This window comes from Oryzias latipes, chromosome 21 (assembly GCF_053564925.1).
Source record: "Oryzias latipes strain Hd-rR chromosome 21, Olatipes_Hd-rR_3.1".
NCBI classification, from domain to species: Eukaryota; Metazoa; Chordata; class Actinopteri; order Beloniformes; family Adrianichthyidae; genus Oryzias; species Oryzias latipes.
The window spans coordinates 27,025,412-27,053,138 of NC_136257.1; the positions used below are offsets into that span (position 1 = coordinate 27,025,412).

General features: G+C 38.5%; 2 protein-coding genes across 2 annotated transcripts; one reads left to right on the forward strand and one right to left on the reverse strand.

The window, feature by feature from the left end:
• Positions 1 to 110: 110 nt before the first annotated feature.
• On the reverse strand, positions 111 to 14,275 carry klhl6 (kelch-like family member 6). The gene is made up of 8 exons (XM_023950775.2): positions 14,139 to 14,275; positions 11,185 to 11,994; positions 10,306 to 10,471; positions 7,145 to 7,594; positions 6,829 to 7,066; positions 6,242 to 6,444; positions 5,883 to 6,096; positions 111 to 2,178 (listed from the first exon to the last, which is right to left on the reverse strand). The coding sequence occupies exons 2-8, from the start codon at positions 11,433 to 11,435 to the stop codon at positions 1,880 to 1,882; spliced, it is 1,821 nt and encodes a 606-aa protein (XP_023806543.1). The 5' UTR covers positions 11,436 to 11,994; positions 14,139 to 14,275; the 3' UTR covers positions 111 to 1,879.
• On the forward strand, positions 14,128 to 26,874 carry LOC105356835 (immunoglobulin superfamily member 3). The gene is made up of 9 exons (XM_023950848.2): positions 14,128 to 14,267; positions 19,872 to 20,240; positions 20,335 to 20,754; positions 20,844 to 21,245; positions 21,346 to 21,714; positions 23,550 to 23,918; positions 24,035 to 24,421; positions 25,348 to 25,743; positions 25,835 to 26,874. The coding sequence occupies exons 1-9, from the start codon at positions 14,198 to 14,200 to the stop codon at positions 26,014 to 26,016; spliced, it is 2,964 nt and encodes a 987-aa protein (XP_023806616.1). The 5' UTR covers positions 14,128 to 14,197; the 3' UTR covers positions 26,017 to 26,874.
• The last annotated feature ends 853 nt before the right edge of the window (positions 26,875 to 27,727 follow it).

Consider the following 27,727-nt stretch of genomic DNA (forward strand, 5'->3'; position numbering starts at 1 on the left):
TTTCATAGTAAATTTCCGGATATGTGTGGTGTCATTTATTTGTTTGTTAAAACTTCTACAAAGTTATGTAAAAAAATAAAAATAAAATAGGAAAGAGAGAGAGAAATTCGTTTTTTTTTCATCCAAGATTTGCCATTTATTGATATGATATTGCTTTAAGGCAAAACCTTCATTGATCGTTTAAAAAAGAAAAAAAAACTATTTTTTTCTACTTTTACCCTACCTAATTTTGAGGCTCCAGATAAAATGCAGTTATGTAACTCATCCCTGTCTCATCTTAGATATAATTACTACTGGTCCCCATAGTATGTTTACCTTAGTTCCCCTTTTCACTTGAGTGTGTTAACCGACTTTTGCTTTAAAGGGCCGCTGACTTTCAGCATGACTCAGGTGGCAGGTTTGACTGGTTTGCAACGTTCCATGTTGTTGTGCACAGAGATCTTGGGAATCACTGCCTTTTTGTTTTTTCCCCCTCTTCATGTCCTCCTTGATGATCTAAGCAAACATTTCTGGTGGAGGCCCCAAGGCTGTCACCTGGATCACATAAAACCGACACAGACATTAAAAAGGGGCTCATCATGACCCATCTTTTGGTTGCATGTGGAAGGGTTTTTGGACAGGGTACTCTGTACTTTTCCACATACAGAATCACTGCTATAGGTAAGTTGCTTGGTGCCACCTCTTAGCGAGGTTTTGATTTGCTTTTTGGACAGATGTTATAACTTATGAAGACATTTTTGTTTTGCTGGAGACAGAATAATTAGGTCTGTTTTTTTTCTATTTATCTAACGTTTTTCGCCCAATTATAGCCGCTACCTTCCCATCTTCCTCTTTTTGTTTTCATTTAGTAACAAAAATAAACCTTTCCATTGTGTGTCTTACTTCTGCTACCTGCTGTTCCAGAGCCACATTAACTAAGGACTACCTCTCCTCTGGTTAAAGAAAAATAAAAAAAATGTAACTTTAAAAAGTAATTGCAAAGTAAAAAGCAAAGTAAACAAATTCAAACTTTAACTCATTCGCATACATTTGATGACTGTATGTATCACAAGTCAAACTCAAATATTTTGACAGATTTTGTGCGGCATAAAACACAGAAAATCTTTTGGAGGGTCAATAAGCGCATTAGGAATTAGGGCACACCTGGTTGTATGACAGATTTTCTACTTTTGAACAAATTCAAGGATTTTAAGTGTGCCTTATGGTTCAGAAGATATTATTAGGGTCACTTAATTAGCTCTAATTTCATTTTGGTTAGTTAGATTTTCACTGCTGACATTACACTATACTATTACATTTGGTACAATGAGATGATGCTATGTACTGTAATGCAGAGGAGCTTTTATTTTGAAAGGAAGTTATGTAAACGTCTGTCAAAAGTTATAAAGTTTTTCATATTTTGAAAAAAAATAATCTTTATAATTATGTTTAATTTATGCTCTAAAAACAACAATTCATTTATATGTATCCTAAAAGTAACAATAACACAAATACAAATCAGTGCCGTACTTCTCTGCTGGGTTGTGGTCGGGGAGAAATCAACCGAAATGGCTCTAAGTGTTGAAGGCTGCAGACCCTGATGTAGACCAACTATGTTGTGGACGTAACACGTTTTTAAGAAAAAACCTTCGCAACACAACAGTTAAAATAGCTTTGTTGCTTTTACCACTGCATAAATTACCTTATACAAAAAGGTCAAAATAAAATGTAAACCTTAAGATTAAAAAACATGTATATTTTTATCTTCACATCAACAAAAACATGGTCACATGCCTCGTGCACAGTGGCAAGTCTACACTGGAAAAAATCAGTACATGCAAATGTCCCACTTTATTTTTAAACCCCATTTTGCCCCATTAGTTCCTGTTGACAGTGTTTGTCACTGGGACTCCGCTGGACGGGTTATTTTGTGTATTTGCGTGTAAGACTTCATCAGTGTCACACTGCCGTGATGGGACACTCCCATCGGTAAAACGCACTCCTCCGTCAACACTCCTTGCGTTACATCCCAGCACATGACAGTGGAGATGACTTGGTTCTTGTTGTCTCTTCCTCCGGTTATGAAGAGTTTGTTGTTGCAGGCTGCAATGGCACAACTTGCCCGTTCTCCTAGACGTGACACGAGGGTCCAGGTGTCGCTCAGAGGGGAGTAGCAGTACATGGCATTCATGGCACCACCTGGAATCACAAAATAACATTTAGAAAGGCTAATTTCAGTAAGGGTTAAATTGAAAAACTTGCATTTCTTCCAAAATATATATTTAAAGATAGTAAATGAAGTAAGCACATTTTTTTAAATGGGTTTTGTCGTACTTCGGTGATAATGTTAAAATACAAGTCACATTTTTTAAATTTTCCCAACTTAAATTGGACATGAGGCATTTTAGGGGTCAGTAGCTTGTTTGGATTTTTTTCTTTTATTAAAAAGGATTAGAAAAAAAAACATCCTCCAAATTTTTTAAATGCAGACCCAAATTCATTTTTCTACAACTACACAACCGCTTTTTTTTCTTTACAAACTTAATTTTCAATAAACTAAGAGAAACCGTAGAAGTCCTGCCTCCCAGGAAAGCTTAATTTTCTAATCATAAATGATCTGCACTTAAAAAGCAAAGAACAAAATCATGTAGAACATAGGATTGCATATGTGCAGCTTCATATATTGTATATTTCAGCATATAGTTACGTCACAGTTTTAGGCAGCAGGTGTCGGCAAAAAACCCTTTGGAGTCCAGGAAGTGTAACTTTAAAATTTTTGAGCATTCATGGTGAAATGTTTTGCATCCTGCACAAACGTGGCTTTTGCACTGTCATAAGTCTAACTGCTGTTGTGTTATTCCCCATCGATGTAGTACAATAATGTATAATTTAAAATCCCAATCACATATGAGCTTACATAAGGCAGTAAGTCATTAGAAAAATTGTCTTAAAAAATTGTGTAGAAGATTCTAAAGTCAAGTTGTGATCTGAAATGTTATGTTAGCATCATAACCTTACTGTACCAAAGTAAAAACACTAACAACGTTAATGTGTTAAAGTTAGAACTTATTTACTTTTGGATTAATTTTCAATAAAACAACAGACATTATCTGTTAAATTCAAGTTTGAAAATTGCCCAACAACCTCACAACCTCAGACATGCAGTTATTTTTTACTGTTATATTTCTTATTTTAGGAAATATAAGTCCAAAAATAACATAACCTATGTTAGCCCTGCATGAATCACTGTAAAGCAGGGTTGGCCACTGCTGGTTGTTTTCAAACATACCCTACCCTGCCATGTCCTAATTGTCTGATACAGGTAATCTTAAGATTCATTTTACCAACGCTTTTATTCATATCATAATTTGTGGCTGCCGATACAATTCATAGCCGATTTTGGTTCATTTTGAACGATCTAATTCAATGACCTAAATTCAGTCCAGGACATCTTTAGCCAAAAATTCAGTCAGTGAGACTCAGAGATAAAAACCTGTACTGAACAATGCAGGTTGAAGTTTTTCCAGACTCCTTGTACTTCTTAAAAGATGATCATCAATAAATTAAATGTGCAGAAAAAACAATAAAGTAAACAAGAATTACTTCCAAATCCATTCCCATTTTAGTTTCCCAAAGTTCAGCTGTTTTTTCACATCAAACTAATCCAAAGGGAACATTATTGGAACATTCTAGCACATTGTTTGGTCACATGACTTTGCTAAATTCAGTGTTTCCACACATTGGACTGGAATGATGGCTTGATCATTTTTTGTTGACATCACATCAAGTGTTGTCCGCTGTGATGCACTTTGTTGTTTTTATGTTATAGTAAAATAAAGATACCATGTCTCAATTCGAATGGTATTTTCCATTTTCATATAATCAATTTATTTTATTTTAAAACACATTTTTAATGGTTTAGGTTGATTCGATTAACAACTTGCCTCAGACGGATCGATCTGATTGGCTCGTAGGAATAGAAATTGATTAATCATTACACCCCTAGTAATAAGCCATGAGTAGGGCACCAAAATCTGGAAATCACACTGACACACCGACCCTTGAGACCTGGAGATGCCCACCCCTGCTGTAAAGTCATCAATAACTGAAAATAGCGACTTCCTAGATGACTCTCACACAGATGTGGGAGATTTTGTAATCATTCTGACTCATCAGAGCAACCTTAAAGGCAAACTCAAAACGGCCACTTCTGACACCCAATCATTCTCATTTTAATGAGACTGATCCGCCTCCAAAACAGGATTCTCCTCCATCCTCACTCCATTTCCCTCCACCCCGCTAACGGTCTTTTAGCTTTTAATGCTGTAATTGTCAAAACGAAACCTCACCGCAGCAAATACTGTCTAAATTGCAGAGAAGGAGGGATGCCTCGTTTAGCTTAGTATGTTTAGTTTAGTTTAGCCGTTACCTATTGAATTCTATGGCATCATGTAAATTATGATTTTATTTTCATTATACAATTACTGGTATGAAGCCCATTGAGACGACTACTGTTGTAATATTGGGCTATATAAATAAAATTGAATTGAATTAAATTAAATAGGTGAAAAGAAATGTAGCAAGTAAAAAAGTAAAACAAAAATGTTTAAAAAAATAATGGTTTAAATGCTTCTATTTGTTTATGGAAAAAGCTTTTTTACATTTACTCATAAAAGAGTTGTTTGTTAGGATCTTCAAAACAGACTAGCAAATTTGTTTAATTTTTCTACATTTGCTTACTTTTTGAGTATTTTTTGTACAAAAGATGCAAACTTATTTAAAGCTTTTGGTTTCCCCTTCTAGGTAAACCTACAGTGTTTCTGCTGTGCTTCCCCGAATGGATGACTCAGTCGTTACTGATCATTTTGAAACTGTTTGAGTGCAGGACTGGCACATGGGAAACCAGGGTTCGAATCCCAGGGGCACGATGATCTTCATCCAGTGTGGGTCTTTGGGCAAGACCCTTCTAGCTGCTGACTAATTATGTAGCCACAAAGGGGCCCAAGTCTGTGCCGGTCCCTAGCCCAGATAAAATTCAGGGTTGTGGCAGGAAAGGCGTTCGGTGTAAAAATCTTTGCCAAACAACCTGTCCAAATCAGTGAAAGCTGATTCGCTGTGGGAGATATGCAATATGAAAGTGAACAACAACCTCACAAAGAAAACCCATTGGAAGCCAAAAGGTCTCACTTCAACCTTTACAAAAATAAGACACTTGATTTGCATTTCTATTATTGTTCCTTTTATGATAAAATTAAATAATCATTTCTGTTTGCATTAATAAAATAAAGAAAGAAAGGGTTACATGACTTTGTTTCAAAATAAGACACCGTGTGCCACTTAGAATCATCTCAATGTAGCAAATATAGGTGGTGTGATGTCAGCAGTGATGGGGGGGGGGACTTTACATGGTTTGTTTTGTTGTTGTTGATGCATCTCAGCCAGACATTTGTAAATATAACTACCATAAATTAAATCAGAGGTAATTTTTGGACCACATGGTACACTTAATATCCTTAAATTTTGTTTAGGACTAGCCAGTTTGCTTAATCTGATGTGCCTTCAGTATGAATTCTGGTTGTGCTTACTGACCTATAATTGATATTGTGTGCTAAACGACGCAAAAAATGTTTCACTTTGGTAAAAAAAGCTGCACCGCTTGATGGATTGTTGGAGCATCATGGGAGCAATTGGTGTTTTCCTTCCACTGTTTGTCAAATAAAGTTTGACTCTTCTGACTTAGTTTTGATGTTTATTCCAAAAAATACGTTAGTTTTTAAGTTAAAAACATTGCATTGTTCTTTGACTACAGAGCCATAAAGGAGGGGTCAAAGAGGCACGTGTGGCTCTGAAGCCTCAGGGTGCAGACCCCTGTTTAGATCCAAACAAAACTGGCCTAAACTCACCAACGACGTAGATGCAGTTCTTGAAGGTGACAGCGTTGGTGCATTTGGTCTCAATGGGGATGGGCGCTCGCAGTTCCCAACTGTCCGTTCCTGGTTCCCAGCACTGAACCTTATCAGTGGACAGTTTTCCATTTGGCCCCCCGCCAATCACGTAGATCCATCGGTCAAAGTTTGCTGCAGCAAAGGAGCTCACACCGATAGCCAGAGGTGTCGCCTGCAGCCAGCACAGAAGAAGTAAAATAAAGAGGTCAAGGGGTTAAAGCAGGAAACTTTTTATAAGAAGGGATTGAATTCAAATAGGGTGATTTTTTTTTTCAGTATGTAAAATAGGGACAGCATTTTAAATGTTATCATGTTACCTGTGTCCATCGATTGTGAAAAGGATCATAGGCCTCCACACTTGTGAGTCTCTGAGTTCCATCAAAACCCCCCAGAACATAAACTTTCCCATTCTGAACTGCCATCTTGTGCCTCCAGCGTCCCACTGAGAGGGGCTCGACTTGAATCCATTTGTCCAGAGCGCCGTTATATTTCCAAACATCATGCTGCGTCTCTTTCCCCCCTACCGTTACAAAAAAAAAAAAAAACATCAGTGTTTCCTCTATTGCTTAACGTTTTACTTTTCAGTGCAGTCATGTTGGTCAAGGACTGTGTCCTGCTCTGAACCACAGAGCACAGTGGTTGTGATGATAAAATGTAAACATGTCTTAACGTTTTCTTCAGGTTTCGAGGACGTCGAGAGTTGTGGCAACAGTTCCTAAGTAAGGAAGCACCTAAAACCACAATAACTCTCCTCTTCCTGTTGTTTAGTTCAGCTTTCTAACTTTACCATTCAAAACTTCACATTGGACTTTCAGTGAGACTCATTAGAACCAGGAACAAGGTTATAAAGCGGCTGACAAAAGCAACAGAAGGTTTACAAATTTAGAAAATAGTCTGCTCTCACCAGATATATACACTTCATTGTGGAAGGTAACGCAAGCAAACTCCACCCATTTTCTGTTCTGGGATTCGTCCTCCATCTCCGTCATTGGCAGCCGAGCGACCTCCAGCCGGCTGCGCCTGAGAGGGTCCAAGCAGGTGACGGTGGAGATGAAGCGCTCGTCTTTTGTGCAACCTCCGATGATGAGGAAGACCTCGGACAGAAAGTGCTGCAAACGAGGTTTGGTTCGCTCTGAGACCACCTGAAAACACGGGGGTGGGAGTGTCATGGTAGGGAGACGATTGGGAGACATTTTCCACCACCTACTCCTAATACTGACCTCCCTCCCGGACAGGTGAAAGGTGCGTGCCTCTTGCAACAAAGGAAAGGCCTTACTGCAGCAGCGAATCAGCTCATCCGACTCCACTTTCTCCACAAAGTACGCGGGGTCCAGCAGTGGCAGTCGGACGTGTGAAAGCAGCCTGGCCAGTAGCGGACAGCGTTCGCTCTGCCGGGCTCTCACCCAGCTCATCAGCGCTTCGAAAACGCACTCCTCACACCTTACATCCAACTCGTCACTCTGCAGGACCGCCTCCAGAGACTGAGCAGGCATCTCCACAAAGTCCTGCTGCTGGATCACCTGAGAGAACTGGTAGGTGATGTACTCCTCCGCTGTGGTCCTCAGCTCTGGCAGGGCGTGGCTGTGGGCCAGATTCAGGATGCCAACACAGCTCTCAAGTTGGAGGGACTTGCTGAGAAATTTGGAACATGCATCTACAACGCGCAGAAACTGCAAAAAAAAAAGAACAAAACATGAGCTTACATAATAAATAAGAAGATAAGGTTCTAACATTTTTCACGCTTTTTCTTATTTGTAGATTTTCTAACATGTATGTCCTTTGTCCTTTAGAAGTATTGAGAGTATAAGGAAATATTTTCTATGTAGAGAAAAGTGCAAAACAAAGCCTTCAACACCTTAGTAAAAGTGATGAAGACACTGAAGACTTTTTTGACTACAAGTTTTCTCAATCTTGTAGCTACAAAATTCACACAGAAGTCTTCGTGTTTCTGTAAATCTCCACAAGAAAGGCAGCATGAGACACCTAACACATAACATTTGGCTTTTTTTTCCAGCAGACTAAGGATAATTAACAGCTATGAGATTTAGAGGTGTAACGATTAATCATCTTCATTGATTTCTTTTCCTAGGATCCAAACAGATCGATCTTTCTGAGGCTAGTCGTTAATCGAATCGACCTATACCAATATGAAATTAAATTGATAGATAATAATGTGTTAGAAAACACTATATATATATATATATATATATATATACGATAGGTTTATTTGACTATAACGTACAAAAATTACATCACAGTGGACAACACATATAGGTGACGACAGCAGAAAATGATTAAAGCATCATTACAGTCCAATGTTTGGAAACACTTTACCACAGACCATACAGCGTGTTAGAATGTTCTAATAATGGATTATATTACGTGTTTGTTACACATATTCAATTTACATTTGATTTTTCTGCAAGAAATACAAAGAATCTGGAAAACTTCACCTGCACTGTTCAGTACCCACTGGTTGAATCGAAGTTTTGGTCAATGAACCGATTCTTCAAAAGTCAAAATCAAATCAGCGAGCACTAATTATGATATGAATCTAAGCGTTTAAATGAATCCTTGGACCACTAAGGACAATGTTCATGAGCGTTTCAAAAAAAACATTTGCTGCTCATAAAACGAACACTTGATTTAAGAAGTGTAAACAGTGCTTTCACTTCCATTGTCACTCATGTTTTTGCTGTTTTTTGGATACATTTGCCACAATATCCTTTCCCACAAATGCTTTCGAACCATCGTTCTCTGAAAGTTATGAGGAAATTGTGGCACGAGCGGACACGCTCATGCAGTTTCCACACATTTTAGTATTGGACATTATCTCATTGGGAAGAAAAAAATCAAAACGTTTTCCATGCAACTCATTTTTTTAATGTGTAGAAGTTTAAACTGATTTGGTCTTATTTTCAGAGAGAAAACGGGGATTTTGCTTTCAAAAGAAAGAGTCCAAATCTTTGGGAAATTCCAAACTCATTTAAAAGTTTTAGCTGCAAAAAGCTTCTTTTAGTAAAATGTTGAGAGTTTTAGGTTTTGAATTTTAAAACTTCTCATTACCAGCTATGATCCAAAACATTTGTGAATAAAAAATGCACAAGAATATTTTATAAGAACATAAACACTCACTTGAGCACCGATTTTAGCTCACTTTTGCACAAATAGTTTATGTGATTGAATGAAATATTTCACACTAGTTTGTTTGAAGGCATAAATGCGTGTTTGTATTGTGTTCATGTTGACATGCTGACATTGTTTGGAGCCAACAGGTATGTTTATAACATCTGAGTGTGTGTGTGGACAGGCCCCGCCCTTATAGACTTGTATTACATCTGAACCTCACTGTAATGATTGGAACCATCCGGAAACTTGTTGCTTTATGCTGCCCCCCCCCCCCCTAATGTCCCTCTTTCTTCCTCCCTCCTTTCCTTTTCCGTCCGGTCCAACAAAAAAGATTTTCAAATATAATTAAAATGAATAAAGTTTGGCCTCGTTTACAAAAGGGGTTTATTCAAACATACCTCTGGTTTGTCAGAAGAATGTAACCCCTGTTGTTAAAGTAAAATATGTCCAACACAAGAGGCCTTCAGCTCTCATCTGTTTGCCCAGCTGTTGGACAGGACAAGTTAAAAAAAAATGCACGAGAATAAATTTGCTAGTTTTCTCGTAAAGCGTAATACCGGTGAAAACCGTCAAAAGGTTTGGCAGTAAAAGCAGCTGTCTTCTTTTCTCTAAGGCACAGCTGTGAAGATAATTTGAGTCTGTATGGAAAACTGATCCTAAGTATGAACAACTGGCCCACTTTCACTTCCCTATTAGATAAGAAAGTTTCAGAAAAACATGTTTGCACCCCTTCATGTTGTAAAGTAAGAGAGTTTTGTTTTTAAAAAAAGCCCTGAAGCGAAATTAGATTCATTTTATTTAGTTATTTATTTTTAAATAAACTTTATTTTTAATATGTATTTTCCGGTCATTGCTATCTACAGACATGGAGCAAAACTAAAATAGAAAAAAACAAAATAGCCAGTCACGGGGCTGTTTTTGCAGCTAATACAAAGCTTTAGGTGTAGAAATCCTTTGTTAGTTTAAGCAGCTTTCCACCATTTTTCCCATTGAAAATGTATTAATTTTAGTTGAAACATCAATTTTAAAGGACACTTTTAAAAAAATGTATGCAGCCATTTATGTATGGATTTGTGAATACAGACATGTTAAATTATAACAACATAAAATTCTGGTTTTGTGCTTCCTGTGGTCAAAAAAGAATAAAAAAAACATAAAAAGCAGCTGAACATGAAGATTTCAGAAAGTATGCTGACATTGTGCATCACACCTTTAACACAAAGTGTCTCCATGTCATGTGGAACCTTTTTACCTGAAACTGACTGGCAGCCTCGAGGATGCCCTGGACGTTTGAGTGTGTGAGGAAGACTCGGCTGGTGTAGGTGTACTCCAGGAGCGTGCGCATGGTTCCGCTGTCGAGCCCCTTGATCTCCACACGGTCCTCGTGGCTCTCCTTGAGGCCGCTGCAGAACATGGCCCTGCACACACAGAGACACTTTTTCACCATCTTCACTGCAAAAACGTGTCCCTGAGAAATAAGTCAAAATAAATAATCAAATAAAATCTGCCAATGAGGTGTAGGAAAAATGGCCCAACCAAGAATTTAAACATTTGTCACAGAGACATGTTTTCTCACACTAAGATTAACCTTGTTTTGAAAAACTTCTGGATAATATTATTTGTCTTGAAAGACATGAAAAATGAGACGATTTTCTTGAAACAAGGGACTTTCTACTTTCCTAAGATTCAGTTTTTGCAGTGTTTCGATTATGCTCACAATGCAAAAAAGATGTGGCCTAAAAATAGGAAAAGAGCACTAAAGCCTAGGAAGAAAATTACTAAGGAGTAGTAAATGATCTGAACCACAGAGCACAGCGGTTGTGATGACTTTGGTGACGTTTATTAAACTTTAAAATAACAGTTACAGTGTAATTTGAGTTGTTGTTTTTTGAGTCTTCATATATAGTTTTTCTGTCGTCAGGAGTTTAGAGCAAAAGGATTTTTGGCTCATTTTAATAATAATGTCCTAATTTCTAGATCCTAGCTCTCAAAGAGACAAGAAATTCTCCTGTTTGAGAAAAGCTTGGAAAGGTGTGGAGCAAAGATCAGGTAAAAAAAACTTAAAACCTGCTAGAATATCTTAAATGTCCAAAAACAAGCCTTGTTGCAAGTGTAGAATAGTTTGTAGTACCTGAAGTACTGACTAGCAGCAGCAAGAATGGCTCGATGGCAGAGGAAGTCGTGTCCCTGAACGCAGATGGTCACGTCGGTCAGTTCTCTGTTCACCCGCAGGGTCTCCATCCCTCTCAGCAGCTCCACCGATAGGCCTTCATCTTGCCAGCGCAGCTCGCTCACAACTCCTGCCTTGTCCTTTTCTTCCATTTGATTGGAGCTGTCTTCACTAAGTAGGCAGTCTGTTGTCCTCTCAAGTGAATCGCTCATGTTTAGTTTCAATGGTTCTTCCAAAGAAGTCACTTTTTACAGACCAACTGCCAGCGAGCGTTCTCCAAATACCTCTTTGTAACCGAATGAAACTTCATGCCAACAGTTACTTTGACACGAGCATTTTTTTTCTCTTTTCTTCTCCTCTTCATACTTCCTATTCCTGTTCACTGAGGATGTAGCAATGTTTGTTTGTCTCTACATACTTCCTCTTCTTCTGCCGCATAAACGAGTCCAAAGTAGCTCAGACGAACTGCTGCAGAAACCTCAGCATCAGGCGAAGAGTGGAAAAAAACAGTGAAACGTTTCCCAGGTTCTTCTTCTTTCAGGGTCGGATGTGGTTTGTGTTCACTCCCTTCTTGTTCAACTGTCTTCAATCACTCCCCCGTGCTCGAACTGAAGTGAGATGCGACTGATTACATTTCTGAGAAGTGCGCTATTTTCACAGGGGCAGGGAGCGACATGTGAGATCAGGGTTTGAGATGCAGAAGGACTTGAGGCAAGAACATCCATCCAGCAGGATTCGTTGGGACAACAAAAGGCTGTGTTGAAAATACGTCTGTCGTGTCAGGAAGAAAGTACATTAAACATTAAAAAAAAATTACAACCTTAAAGAATAAAAAGGAACTGCCAACAGAAAAGCCAACTGTTTTCTCTTTTACATCCTTTTTCTTCTAGTGCAGCTACTCTAATGTGCAATTTTTTTAAAGAAAGCCCAGATGATCATCTCTCACCTCCGTCTCATTTAGTTGAAAATGAAGATGCTTTGTCCTAGAAAACCTGGTTTTTGATTTCACGGGCAATAACATTTGTAATAAACAGTCACTTATTTCTGAGATGATCTAGATCTACACTTTTACAGAAGTAGTTACTGTATAAAAAGGGTCATCAATGTAGTCTTTTGGGGGGAGTCTAATGTAAGTCCATTGAAAGGCATGCTAAGGTCAAAAACAAAGGTTTTTTCTCTTCGTCACTTTGTCGTCACCCACATCAAGACCATTTCCTTCCTCCGAGACGCTTACAAAAAGTAGTTCTCTTTTCAGTTTGTCACAGAATTGAGAAAGTTCCTTCAATAAGAGGCAAAACCTCGTCAACTTAAAAATCTAAAGTCCAGGTGAATTTGGAAACATCATCCTGGACGAACGAGACTCTCCACAGATACACTTCACTCATATGCGACATATTACGTGTTAGTTTTAATCACAATTCTCCACTCAAGTCATGATTAATAACCCTATAGGTTTTATTCATCTGTGCACACATATCTGTCGCTTTTGTTTGTCTTCTTCAGTGTGAGTTTGTGGGACAGCTGCTGATGTCACGTTGAACCGTTTTTATCGTCTTGGTGGAATAAAGCTGTTGATAAAAGTCATACAGTATGAAAATATCATTAAGTTGTTGCAAAAATGTTAAGATTTTAAAAAGGCTAAGATATCCGAGCCTAGAATTTAGCAAAGGGAGGTGCAAGAATGTTTAACTTTCTTAGATATTTTACTTGAATATCTGCCAACAGAATAATGTTAATAAACAGAATAACGTTAATAAACAGAATTATACTAATAAACAGAATAATGTTAATAAATCCACTTTTTGGTCATACCTAAAAATTGATGCTAATAATGACAAAAATCAAAGTCCCACTGCAAGGACATACAGTAGTTTCTGCAGAACAGCAGCAGTTCATCAGAATTTGCCTCTAAGTTGTGGTGGTCACACTTCCCATCATCCTTTTGTTTACACTCTCTCCCACTACCCCCAACCTAATATTACAGGTGCAACAACAATAGAGTTATCCATCGATGCAGTTTTGAGCCAGCTCCCAACTCAGACTAGGAAACAAACATGGATTTAGTCGTATACAAGTGGATGCATCAGAATGGACTGGAGCAGGGAGCTTGTAAAGAAATCCTTAGGATTCACAGTGGTTTGAGTAAAGAAATACTCAGAAATGCAATTTAAATGTCATTTTATTTATTTTTTTCCTCTATCATGAGAAAAATGCCACATGAACGTTAAAAACACCAAAAACACCATTTTCACTAGAGTTGGTCTTTGATTGCCTAAAACAAATTAAACCAAACTAGACACCCAATACTTATTCAGACTGTTAGTATCTTTAGCTGTTGCCAAAGTGCCACAATGGAGGTTTGAAAAATCCACATGTGGCTCTGGAGCCTTAAGTTGCAGGTCCCTGATCAAAAGAGCAGATTAACTTGGCACAGCCGAAAAAAATGCACTTCCCCTTTATGTCCTCTAGATGACAGCATTTCCCCATTTCATTCTCAGACGCATCAGTTCAGACGAATTAGGTCAGAATCGTACCCAGGCTGTTTCCTAGCAACACTTTCCAGGCGTCTGTTTTGTAAACTTTTGTGGTGTTTTATTAGGTATTAGATGGATAAAATAAAAAATGAAAGTAAAATAAAACTTTCAGGTGTTGAAGGAACATGTTGGTTCATGGCAGAAACTCGAAACCGATCTTTTTTTCCCCTCAGCTTTATTTTCTTTTTTACTTTTATACTTTCAGTTTGACAAAAACTTTTAACAGCACAGTCCTCAGGTACATTTCCGTTGTCCCCAGGTGTATTTCCGTAAACAAAGCCTCCCCCGCGCCGTGAGGCTGCTCCCTTCCACACCCATGTTCATCATCCAGGAAATAAAACACGTCCTGTTGTAGACCTGCTTTCACGAAGCATGACCTACCAGAACAGCCGTCAGAAAGCTGCAGACAGGCATGGTTTGAAGACTGAAGCAGGATCGGGATGGGGGCTTCTCTGCGCGCGCTCTACGGGGCCACTTTGATCCTTTTGGTGCGTCTGTCGCAGCTTGGCGGTGAGTCCGAAGACAAGGAAACGCTTTTCCATTTGGATCAGATGATTCTCCAAAAACAATTTAGGAAACCAAAAATATCAGAAATTAACTTTAAAATACAATTACATTAAGTTCATTTATTAATTAAATCAATTAATTCATTTGAAGTTTTTTCTCGTAAGTTTCAAATGATAAACTAGAATAACTTTGTTTGTTATTAGAATAATTTAACTTTTTCACGTCAAACAAGAAGTACCGGTAGTGGTCACAAACTTGCCGTTTCCTCCTGTACCCTAAACACAGTAAATGCATTAAACTCTTCTAAGACTCCAGAGTTTACAGGCATCACTGTAAAACAACCTTTTTTGTTTGACTGTTTTTGTTTAGACCAGACAAGATCATTTACAAAAAAACCAGAACGATGAGAATTTTACACCATTGGCCTTGAGGTCATGTTGTACTATGTGGTAAGTTGGTGGTAGAAAAGCATGCAAATTGCTGTTAATCATCAGGAAGATCTCAGGTTTTATCAAACACTTTTGCAACTGCTCAGAAATGGGAACATAGACTAGTTTGCTTGACTTCACATGCAAGAACATGAAACCTGACTTGAGAACATCCAACTCATTTCTCTTTACCTCCTGGACGTCACTGTAAGATAGATCTAACAAAGAAATCCTCCTAACTTTTCTCCTGCCGTTTCATATATGGTATATTGGAGTATAAAGGAATCGCTTTAGTTTTATTCTGGATCATATAATTCTCCAAAAGCTACTTTGGAAACATTAATTATCAGAAATTACCGTAACCCTAAAATAAAATTTCCGGTACATTATGGGTTTTTTTTTGTAAATTTGGTCATTTATAGTATTTTCATTTTAGGGCAAAGCACCTGCCGAATTAGAATAACAGTTGCTTTTCATTTTAAGATAGTTAAACTTTTTTTCGTGTCATAAACTTGTCATTTATTTACTTTGCATTAAATACCCAGTATATGCATGAATGCCATTATATTTTCAAAATAAGACTCGCAAGTTCATTTGATTTTAAAAGACACAACTCTGTTTCTGTTTGAACTAAACACTTTCTTTCCAGACCAGGTAAGTTCATTCAAAAAAATACCAGAACGATGAGAATTTTACACCATTTGCCTTGAGGTCACGTTCTGTTTAGTAAGTTGGTGGTAGAAAAGCACGTTTACTTCTTTTACACTTCAGGCAGATTTCCTTTGGCTTTAAAAATCTGCGGTTTTTGAGTTTTTTTGTTTTTTTATGCTTAACCCTTTTGTAACCGCTCAGAAATGGGAACATAAACTAGCTTGAGTGTACTTAATTTCCCACGGAAGAACATGAAACTCGACTTGAGACCCGTTTGACTCATTTCTCTTTTTTTTTTTAACCTCCCTGACGTCACTAGTTCTCTTGCTGTTTCATTTGTGGTGCTGCAGACACAGATACTGTCTCTCTATTGTGTTTTTTACAATTTTGGTGACAATTTTAAATATGAAGCTCAGGACTTCTCTGTAAATTTTTTTTGACTGGGATCATTGGAGATTTAATAAGTAGTTTGTTAGAAAATAAAACAACTTTAAGAAAGTCAAAAGAGTTGAATTTTCCCACCAAATCAAAGTAAAAATGATCAAACATTTAAGATAAAAGGCATTTTAAATTTAATTTTCTGCTCATTTTGATACTAAAATGTTTTTCGGTGATTATTTTGTTGCTCTGACTTTGGTTTCATCTCTTTCCTTCAGCAGCGTGATTGATGCCTGGTTGTATTTACATGTGTATGTTATTATTAAAAAAACACAGAATATCTTGGCAAAAAGTTTCAGCTCATTTGCAATTTTTTGGACACTTTTTTTAATGGATAACATAAAAAAACACCATAAAATTAAAGAAGGGACAAACATGACGGAGGTCTTTGAATTACGCCGTTGTTTAGCCAAAAGCAATACAGTATAAAATAAAAAAAAGCCTGTGTTGTTTTCCTGGACATAATTTCTGCAGAACAGCAGTATCTCACAGGAAAATTACCTCTGGTTTAATGGCGGGATTGCTGTTTCAGAGTAAGCCTGCTCCTCTTCCCATCATCCCTTTGTTTATACATTCTCCCACTAGCTTACAGCCCCTCACAACCCCAATTTAACACTAATGGTGCAACAGAAATAGCTAGCAATTTTGGATAGATACATAGATCTATTTGTCTGAAAGTGGATGCATCGGAATGGAGTGGAGCAGGGAGATTGTGGCTATCAGACTGCAGCTTCTATGTCACTTCTCAAGGTTTTTTTCCAACTGCATTTTTCCTCTGCTCCTGATTCACAATGATTTGAATAAAGAAATACTCAGAAATGCAATTCTAAGCTTAATTTCCTTTATATACGTCCTCCATCTTGAGAAAAATGCAACAAGAACATGTTAAAAACACCAATAAGTTGGAGTGGGCATGTTTGTGGATTGAAGGTAGGTTGCGAAAAGTGAGGATGTGAAGAGAGAAGTCAAATTTCTGAGGTCAGAGGATAGTGAGTTCTAGAGTCGGTGGTGAGGCGAGCGCGTGGAACAGAGCAGTGAATAGAGTAAGATGATCGAAGAGAGCGGGAGTGGAGAAGATCCAAGAGATATGGTGGAGTGAGGTTTTTAATGGCTCTGAAAGTAAACAGAAAGATTTGGAATTTGATATGAAAATTGAACTTAGAGCCAGTGGAGCTGCTTGAAAAGAGGAGTGGTAAATGAATTCCTCTTATGGAGACATTTGTGAGAGAAGAGAGTCGGAGAAATCTAAACGAGAGGTTAGCATTAACTGTATAAAGGACCTGGACTTTGGGGATGTGATGTCACCTGTAGAAAATGGCTTACTTCCAGCTCCAACAAAGTGAATTCAGTTGCCCTTTTTTTCACAATAAACACGCCGCCATGTTTAAGCTAAATGTCATCAGTAAGCAATGATCGGTCCGAGTCAGTCTGCGTCATCGTTTCTATGATAACCCTTTTTAATAATCAGGAGTGAGCTTGTTGGAAGGCCACACCCCTACCACTTAAAAGTGGGTCTCACAAAACCTATCAAACACACGTTTCAAACACGAGACCACATGCTTTTATTGTGGCATCTGATTGGCCAGTTTATTATGAGAATAACTTGCACTACAGATAAAATATTTAAAAAAAATCAGGATCAGCAAGAACATGTTTTAAAAAGGTAGCAGTGCAAGAATAGGTTTTCTTACAAATATAAAGCTGTTTCTTTCTCTATAGAAGTCTCTGCGATTTTGGCTTGTTGGGGTCAGCAGGTACTTCCTTTTAGGAATGTTCTCAAATACAGTCAATGATTTAGTCACATCTGTGAAAAATGGAAAAGATGTGAGCAATACATACAACCAGATAACCCTTGGGCACTTTAACATTGGGAGTTGGGTCATCTAGACCCCACTAGACAGTGCGCTGAACCTTTTTTCTTCAATGATTTGTGATCTTCACTGGTGTCCATGATTACATGAAATCTTTCCACCTTTATCCACCTTTGTCATGGTAGGGTGAACAAGTCAATGTAAGGGTGGTCATAGGATAGCACAAGGGTTAAAATGGAGAAATGGAGAACCAAACCTTTGTGTTGTGTGTCACACTGAGCGAGGAAAAGTAATAAGTGTAAAGAGGTATCTGGGGATTTAAGGAAAAAAAAAAGCGGAAAAACGGGAGCAATCTCAAGGCTACAAGTCAATCTGCAGTGATCTGAATGTTTGCGTTTACAGCCTATGGTTCTGAAGCTCTCTGGCAGGGATAGAAAAGCAACATGAATGACAAATCATAGTGAAAGATTGAATGGCGGAAATAGAACCCCAACTGACTGACCTATAGACACACGGTTCCACAGTGTCAGCTCACACTATCCATCGTCATCTGAATGAAAAGGGATTTTACGTTCCAAGATCCCAGAGGTCATATTTCCTGACACAAGGACATGAAAAAGTCAGACTGCAAAATCCCAATCCTCCTGGGAGAACGTATTGAGGACTTGTGAGCTTTTTGGTAAATGGCAACATGGCACTGTTTCCAGAAGAAAAAATGATGCCTTCAAAGAAAGGAAAACACTGTCTCTACAGTAAAACATGGTGGAGGTTCAAAGACGTTTTAAGGTGGCTTTGCTGCTTCTGGCCTCTGAAGCCTTGACTGTGTGAACGGTATCATGAAATCTGATGATTAACAAAGAGTTTTCAGGCACAACGTCATTTAATGTGTCAGAAAGCTGCATCTCCGGTGGCTTCACTTCAAAACAGAACAAATGTTTTCAGAAATGGTTTCAAACAAAATCCTGGAATATTTCAGAACTGAATCTCATAGAACATGGAGATCTCAAAACAGCAGTTGTAAGACGGTAGTTGTTCAAAGTTTTGTGAGAGATGTTTAAGAAATTCATTCATGGTTACAGGAAGCCAGTTCAGGTTTTCTTTTCAAAGGGCGCACTACCAAATACCAAGTTCAGGGTCACAATAATTTTGACCTGTCCATTTTTGAGTTTTGTGTGCATTTTTGCCAGGTTTGATTTTCCATTTGTGTTTGTGTTCCTGTGCATACAAAAACATCTGTAACTGGAATCCTTTTCTGATTGGAGTGTTGCATTTTCTGGCTAAAAATTAACACCTTCCAGGCAGAGACTGTGAGTTGTGTGGAATTGCTTTTCCTGAAGTGCCCTGATCATATGAGAACGGGACTAAGTGACCCCTCCCCTTGCGCTTCACACAGGAAGTACTCGCTGACTCCAAGTAGCCAAAATCCCAAAGATTTCTATTGAGAAATAAACAGCTGTTTCTCAGTCATATTTGTCAGAATAACCCCTTTTGCTCTGCTACCACTTTTTAATATGTTCTTGCTATTTTTTTAATGATATGTTTTCTTTATTGCAAGTAATTCAAGTTAGAAACATGCCATTCAGCTGCCTCAATAAAAGTATGCGGTCTCACATCCAACGTTGAAAAAGTTTGAGGGATTTTGTGTAGCCAACTTTAAAGTGGTAGGGGTCTGGACTTCCAACAAGTTCACTCCTGATTGGTAAGAGTGGTTTCCATAGAAACAATGACTCCGATTGATTCAGACCAATCCTGGTTTACTCATGTCGTCTGGCTCCAACATGGCGGCGTCCGTATCGCAAAAAAAAATGGCAACTAAATTGACTTCATCTTGTTGGAGGCACTACTATGACGAAAGGCTATGCAATTGGTCTACATCCCACCTGCGCAGTGACGGTCCAACTTGGAGTAGAAACGCTAGCCTGAATTGCCTGAACCATTCTAAACCGGACCATCCCTCTCAGTGGAAACAAGGCTATATATAGTCAATGGTTCTGACCTTTGATATCAAGCAACAAGACAACTGTTCTAAATTTTGACATAATAACTTTTTACATTTTGTGGTAAAGAAAATTACCTGGCATTTAACACATTTTTGTATGTCATGTTATCCACGTTTTTCTAAATATTACCTCAGAAGGGGAGAAATAAAGTAAATGTTTGTGTGTAAAATTCTGTTTACAATCATACCTTCTTAAATTAGAGTCGAAACAAAAGTAGCACCTCTCACAGCAGATTTTGACTGACTTGTACATTTTGTGTTTGTGTGTTGGGTTCTGCAGAAGCCAGAGTGAACACTGAGATCCAAGTGGGCCCTTTGTATCGTGTGGTTGACACTCGACTCTCAATTTTCTGCAATGCGAGTGGCTACCCCAGCGACAAAAGAACAGAGTTTCAGTTTCGTATGAGTCGGCCGTCAAGGCCAGATTTTAGTGTCAACATCATCAGCTCAGAGGAGCCAGATTTCAGTTATGCCAGTCACGGAAAACGTGTGGCGACTAAAGACATCGTTCTGATGCACCAGGGTCAGAGTGATGTCCTCTTTGTGATAGAGAAGCTACTCAAAGAGGATGAAGGAGAATACGAGTGCATCTCTGTAAGTAAAGAAACTGTACTTGATGGGACCTTCAGCGCCAAGACAATCGTTAAAGGTGAACCATTGTTGTATTTTCTGATGTTTCCACATGGTTGTGATGGTCAAATGTCTGAACTTTTCCAATCTTCATCTGTGATGTTTTGTTGCAGTGATCGATGATTCTCTTAGCGTCTTACTACGCGACTCTTCGACCTCAATGAGTCTTAAAGAAGGGGAAGCCCTGTCTTTGACATGCCAAGCCTCTAGCGACACTCTCCAGCACACCCATCTCTCTGTAGTCTGGTTTCTCCAAAAGAAAGGGGCACAAGACCCTCAGCCCATAATTTCTCTGAGTAGAGACTTCACGCTGATTCCAGGCGGGGACTTCAAGCAGCGCTACAAAGAAGGAGCCATTAACTTGGATAAAATAGGAGAGACTACATACAGGTTAAAGATTACCGAGCTGCAGCTGTCAGACCAAGGCCAGATCTACTGCCAGGCTCAGGAGTGGATCCAAGATCCTGATCGTTCCTGGTACTCCATCAATCAGAAAGATACAGAGAAAATAGATCTTACAGTCAAAGCTAGAGGTAAGGAGCAGCGATCAACTTTACTCTTAATTTCAGCTGTGGAATTGAATCTTTTTTTTTGTTTAACTTCTTTCTGTCTTTGTTTGTAGAAGTTGGACCAGACGTGTTGTCTCTTGTAGTGAAAATCTCCTCAGAGAAGACTTTACTGCTGGAAGGGCAAGAACTGCTGGTATCCTGCAGCGTAGACACACAGAACCTGAAGGAAAGGTTCTTCTCAGTTGCATGGTTTCGCGAGGACATTGAACTGATACGCATTGGCCCTACGGGAATTCTGACAGTTTCTTTGGACGATCAGAGAGTAGAAGAGGGCGGCCTGAGGGCCATTCGGATTGGAGATGGAGATTATCGTTTCGGCTTGAAGCCTGTCAGCAAGGATGATCAGGGAAGTTACAATTGTGTGGCGTGGCCTGAGGAACGTGGTTCCGATGGGGTCTTTTCAAAGGGAACACCCCAGAACTCCAACAGCCTGCAGATCACCATCTCAGTTCCAGGTTTGTCAGATCAGCTCCACTTTGACAAAAATGTAAATGTTCTTTTCAAAGTCATCTTCCATGAGCAAGGTGTTTATAATGATGCTCTGTCTCCTCTCAGAAAGTGGACTTTCAGTGAAAATGCAGAACACCACACTGAATGTAAACCAACTGGACAAGCTCATGTTGGTCTGTAAAGTGGGAGGGGCTAAAGATTATCTCTCAGTCAACTGGGAATTTAAATCAGTCTCAAGTTCAACTTTCACCAGCATCATCAGTCTGGAGTCAGACGGCGTGATGAAAAAAGACGCGACGTTTAAAGACCGCCAAGTGCGAGCAACGCGCCCAGCAAGTGACAGCTTCGTGTTTGAGCTGGATAAAGTCACGCTGGCGGATTCCGGCCAATACAAGTGCCATGTGGTTGAAAAAGTACCAAACCAAGACCTTCACACTAATGCCTCAGAGTGTGCTGTCACCGTCATTCCCCTTGGTAAGAGATGATTTGTGTTTCACAAAAAATTATCATCACAAGTTTGATTGTGCTTTTGAAGAGGGAGAGCTATACACCCCTTTGTTTACATAGAATTTTAGAATGTCTGACAATGAAGCCAAAGAGGTGTGTATCTTACCCTCTCACATGATTTGATACACATCTCAGTACATGGTCCACGAATCCACACATAAAAGATTCAACAAACTTTGTGGTGCTTTGATACAGTCCAGTTCTTTTACCTAAAACGATGCAATCTAGATATTTATTCTTTTGGCATTTAAAACTATGAATGAAGATGTTTTTTTTTTTTTCCTTACTGGTACTTTTTTATTTGAAGCAAGAAAAACAAAATTAGCTTCAAACTTTCAAACCTGGCATTTTGGGTCTTTTAGACTGTTTTGTTCATTGTGGTTTTAAAAAAGTGAGTCATATCATTTTTATTATTTTTACTTAAGCATTGTTTGCGCTACTGTGAAAAAAGGGTTCATATGTTTAGTGCAAACAGCACACTCACCTCTCTGTGGTTCAACTTCAATTGAATTGAAGTTGAATCGACTTGTTAGAAGGAAGCTTGTGATTGAATGTTTTTTGTTTGCATCATATGTACCGGTACATACAAGGGTAGAGACAGTAGAGACACAACAGGAAGAGAAGCTGACAAAGTTTGGCAGAAATCAATAATTTTTAATACCATTTTTACCAACATGATCTTGATTGTATCTGCGGTTTTCAACTGATCCTGCTGTTGCTCTCAGTATTATTTTCAATACGTATCTGTTATCCGTTACACGCCTAATAAACAGATTAAGAGGAAGGAAACTGCAAAGTGGGCATTGGATACAGTGGGGCAAAAGAGTATCTGTCAGTCACTTTCTCTGCAGGTTGTCCCACCAAACAAATGAGTATTGTCCATAAGGTTCATCATAGAAACGTTTCAACTGTAAAACTACGTTCCCACGGTGCTCAGAAATGCGCAATCGAGCGACAGCTTCCAAAGAAAAGTCTATGTAAAAGTCCTGCTTCCGTGTTTTAAACGTACGTGTTGCTGTGCAAGTTTTAAGTCCGTTTCCAGGCTCCACGTACAAAACATGCTGCAATTGAACGCGTGCTGAAAGTTAAACCAGTTGAACTCTGACCAATCAGGGACTAGGCTTTGAAAGTGACATATGTATAGCATCCTTTTCAATACACAGAAGTGCCAACCACTTGAAAATTGATCGTGAAGAATAAATTAATAATTCTTTGACAGGTTCCATGCAGATCTTCTCAATAGCTGTGATGTGACAACATGTACTTTCAACTCCCTGCATAGATTCCCTGTAAGATTAAGGTCCATAGATTAGCTAGACCACTCCAGAATCCTAAAATGCCTTTTATGTAGCCACTCCTTTGATGCCTGTGTTTGGGATTCTTGTCATACTAGAAGAGCCAGCCAAGTCTCATTCTCGGTGCTTTCACTAATAAAAGTTTTTGCCTCTCTCAACATTAAATGTCGAACAATGACTGGCAAACACTGCTTCACTCCACTGTAAACACTAAACAATTCTTTCCAAACTGATAATCCCATGTAGCCATATAAATTCTAATCTTTGCTATAACACGCTAATTATTTTTGGTAATCACCGTAGCTCCACTTTTATACCTCTGGGGTGAAAGATATCCTAATGTATAGTTTTAGTGTTTTAAGTTTTGCATTTTAGGTGTTAATTGAAAGATGCTAAGGATATAAAGTTGTAGACCATGTGAAAAAGTCATTTTCTGTTTAAAGGCTGCTTTGCATTGTCAACATCTAATGTTTGAAGTGTAATTCTGTTTGTGTTTGTGTGTCCCAGCATCATTGATGGAAGTGTCCCTGAGAAGTCGTAGCATCAGCCCGACTATAGGAGCTGAGGCTGTGTTGATGTGTAAGGTGAAGGGTCCGCGCATTCCAATAACTGTGTCCTGGATAAAAAAAAAAAACATTGATATAGATGAGATTGTGAAGCTGAACTACAATGGTGACATAAGCTGGGCTGGAAACCAGGAAAGCTATCAGGTGAGCGTACGGAATCAAATAGATTCGGTCATTTATGACCTGAAACTCACCAGTGCCAGCCAAATGGAGAAAGGGACCTACCAGTGCAGCGTGTCCACTTTTGTGGAAGGCGCACACAAGAAGTTAGCTACATCTAATGGCCTAGATGTAGCGGTGCAGAATCCAGGTATGACGCACGCTTCTACAATTTGCTACACTCAGAATATCTGTTTAGCACGTTTGCCTGAAGCTTGCCTTCTTTAAAGTTTTGTCTGATAATTTTATCTCAATTTTGTCTTTCAGGGACAAAATTCAAAGTAGATCTGAATCCCAACATTGAGCAAATGATTAACACTGACCTACACATGAAGTGTTTGTTCGAGGGATCTATTCTACAATATGCCTACTCTGTCACTTGGTTGCTGCAACGGGAAACAGGATATAGAAACATCGTCAGTATAGACAAGAATGCTCTTGTGACATATGGAAATGTGCCAGAGCTCAACCACAGACAGCGTGTCAGCATAAGGCGCACTGAAGGTGCTTTTGAGCTTGTCATTCGACAAGCCAAACTTTCAGACTCTGGTTCATACGTTTGCAACGTGACTGAGTGGCTAAAAGATCCCCGAGGATCTTGGATTTCGCTCTCGACGTTGTCCATGACCACAAAGGTCAAGATTTCTGAGCCAAGTAAGAAAATACTTTAAATTATCTATCACATACACAACTTTTTTTTTTGTTTTGTTTTTTACAATCCCCTTTTTAAAAGTGGCAAGCTGGGTTACATTTGGATCAAAAGTCAGTCTTGTACCTATTTTTTTCTTCGTGACTGAAAAAGTAAACACCCAAAAATCTCCCACTGCAGATTTTTAGCTTAAACCTTCTGAGTGTCGGCCAAATGATATTAAGGCCTCCATTACCTTTCACTTTTTCAGACGTATACAGGTTTACCAATTTTGAACTTTAAGTCATAGTCACAACTGCCCTTATGGGTGGATACAGGTAAAAAATGATCAAATCTTTAGACATCATAAAAACATTTATGCACATTTTTTTTTTCTACAACGTGCTTAGAACAGGTCATAGTGAACACTTATACAACACGCAAAGTTAAGTAAAGGTGAAGTAGGTGAGATGCGGGTGGATTGTATGGATTCTGCATTGTATTAATCCCCTTAAATCCTGCGCACTGCACAAGGTGTTTGTTAGTGTTGTTCACACGAAAACTGTGTGCTCCATGCAAGCAGTCTGACTGTTAGAAATCAGGAAATTGCACAATTAGATTGTACTTTGTTTGAGTTTTTAATTTGAAGCTTAAAGGTCATTTATGTGTCTTAGATGAAATCATGCTGCACAACCACTTTCAATAACAAATGATCACTTCCCTTTTCACTTGTAATATCTGCTTATTTCCCTGTATGCTGTTAACATTAGTTCCTTTTTTAGTAAAATTGTTAAAACAGTCCTATTTTTCTGAATGAATGCATTAGTCATATAATGACTTGTGTTTAACTTGTTTTTCCTTCATAGTCTATATATCTCCTGCTTTCTCTTTGCATCACCTGGAACTGAGTCAGTAAAAAAAAAAAAAAACATTTCTGTGTGCTTTCTTGCAGAAACACATCTGTCAATTGAAACCAGACAGTTGAAGGAGCTGAACATAAGCAAAGACAAGGATTTTACCATCCCCTGCCACCTCATGAAACAAGCCAGCAATGAATCCCAGTTCCAGGTCACTTGGTTTTGGCAAGAAGACACAGAAAGCGACATGCGCAAAGCCATATTCACAGTTTATCGAAATTCAACCCTACAAAGCAGCTTTGAGGAGGTAGATCTTAGGTTTAGTCATCCTGGAGAGAGCATTTTCAGCCTAACGGTGCTAAAGCCCAGTCCTCAACACAGCGGCCTGTATTTCTGTGAAGTGGAGGAGTGGCTCCCATCTCTCCCCCAAGAGTGGCGAAGGGTTACCACAGCAACATCAGAAAAACTTAATGTCACCGTTACTGGTGAAGGTAAAGACTCTCTGATGATTTTCTTTTTTTTTTTTTTAGAATCTTTACAGTTATTTCACTAAAACTAAATTTCTGTCTGCTTTTCCTGTAGGAGAGAAGGAGCACACAGTTATGGATCCCAAAGTGCCCTTCAGCGTGACTGTTGTTATCTTGTTGTTGATTATAGTGGCTTTGGTCATAACGATTTGCAAGACTAAGGGTTCAGGCAGCAAAAAGCAAAACCACACTCTCTGGGCTGAACAGGGTCAGCATATAAAATTAGACGCTGACTAAACTGCAGAAAAAGTAAAGAGAGAAGAAATGTTTGCACTCTGTTATGCTCTGAAATGTACACAAAAGTGTTTCATCATGTAAAATAGGCAGCCTGTGTGTTTTGAGCCCCTGTTGAAAGTTTTTATTTTTATTTTTATGTGTTAAAATGTGAATTTTTTTTTAACAGATTTGTGTTGCAGTTTAAGTTTTAAGAAATGCAAAAAAATTTCTAAGCTTTGAAATGACATAAACGGATCTAATGTTCAAACTAACAGCATGCAGAGAGAAGCTTTGCAGCAGAATAATGCAACTGTTCTTGCTTCATGCAATGAGGGAGCTGATGTGTCTTCATGCTTCTTCATTGCAAAAGCTGCGGTGAGACGTCTACAGTTTTCTATGTAATGCTGAGTGAATTGAAAAGGAAGTGCTCTGTGGGTTTTGTCTTTGGTGGTTGGCAAAGCTGCTGTTGTTAGCTTGTGTGAGACAAACTACTTTGTAAAAAAAAGGCTAAAGTTGAGCAGCAGTTGTCAGAATGTTCCAGTCTCAGCATGATTTCTACTTTTGTTCCTAAATCTGATTAATTTATGTGGTTTTGTCTTGAGTGTTTGTCAATGCTTTGGTTTGACACTGTTTTGGTCAAAAAGGATTTGTGAAATTCTCAATGTGTTTCCTGTTTGTGTTCTGTTTTATTTATGGTTGAGCAGCAAAGAAGACACGCATAATGGATAATTTTACCAAACTAGACAGCTGATGCTCTGATTTTAGAGCAGATCTGTCAATCGGCTGACTGGACGTTTTATTTTTAAATATGTGATTATTCATCTTTGGCATGCTGTTGGAAACTACTGAAGAAAAAATGAAATAAAGTCACTTCCTGTCTTTGTGTCTCTGAGAGTCGGCCCTATCAATGTAGATGAGATTATTCCACCATTAAGAAAGGCTTTTATCCGCTGCCTGTGTGTTAATGCACAACAGCCTTTCTCTGACAGACGAAAGGAATCTCAAATCAGCCTTCAACACATGACACTGCAATGCTGTATTTCCTTAATTATAGCTTCTCGTCTGGACTGGATCCCTCTAAACATTTCTCTGATTCTGCTTCCATGTGGTGACATTTATAGAGTTTATGAAGAAAAATTCAATTTTGGGACACTTGTCAAAGGAGCAGAATTATAAAAAGTACTGTAGGTCAAACTGAGCCAAACTCTCATAATACTTTTTTATTTTTTTTTTGTCTTTTGATTTATTGAAATGTCATAAAGCTGTTTCTTGTGGAGTCCATAGAAAAAAGTGAGATTTAATAGGCCACATTTATAATCCATATTTTTTTTTTTTGTAAAACCCATCGGTGTGTTTGTCGCTGGAATCTGATCCGTTTATCTCCGTTGCAGCAGTTTCTCTCCAAATCTGATCTCTTACCAGCTTACCAGCAGCAAATCTGACATGACGGACAGAACTGGAAATGTCAAAGCAGTCCAGCTGTAGTTTTGGTAAAGAGGACAACCTGAAACTCCTACTCGCAAAACCAGATCCACATAGCAGGTGTTGCATGTGCTCAGTGATTTATATTTTTAACATTTTTATTTATATGTTCCAATCTTAAAACAGCAATAAAAAAAACACTTTTAATATCAGTCAAAAGCACAAAAAGTACAGTTAAGAAAAACAGTGGAATCAATTGTCATAAAGTTTATCAAAAAGGTAAAAGCACTACAATTTTTACTTAGCTGAA

Coding starts and splice junctions, on each gene's coding strand:
- klhl6 (XM_023950775.2), bottom strand. CDS start 11,435: ATGAGCGATTCACTTGAGAGGACAACAGACTGCCTACTTAGTGAAGAC. Junction 10,472..11,184: donor GCTGCTAGTCAGTACTTCAG/GTACTACAAACT, acceptor CTGTGTGTGCAG/GGCCATGTTCTGCAGCGGCC. Junction 6,097..6,241: donor TTCACAATCGATGGACACAG/GTAACATGATAA, acceptor TGCTGGCTGCAG/GCGACACCTCTGGCTATCGG.
- LOC105356835 (XM_023950848.2), top strand. CDS start 14,198: ATGGGGGCTTCTCTGCGCGCGCTCTACGGGGCCACTTTGATCCTTTTG. Junction 20,241..20,334: donor CGCCAAGACAATCGTTAAAG/GTGAACCATTGT, acceptor GTTTTGTTGCAG/TGATCGATGATTCTCTTAGC. Junction 25,744..25,834: donor TGTCACCGTTACTGGTGAAG/GTAAAGACTCTC, acceptor CTTTTCCTGTAG/GAGAGAAGGAGCACACAGTT.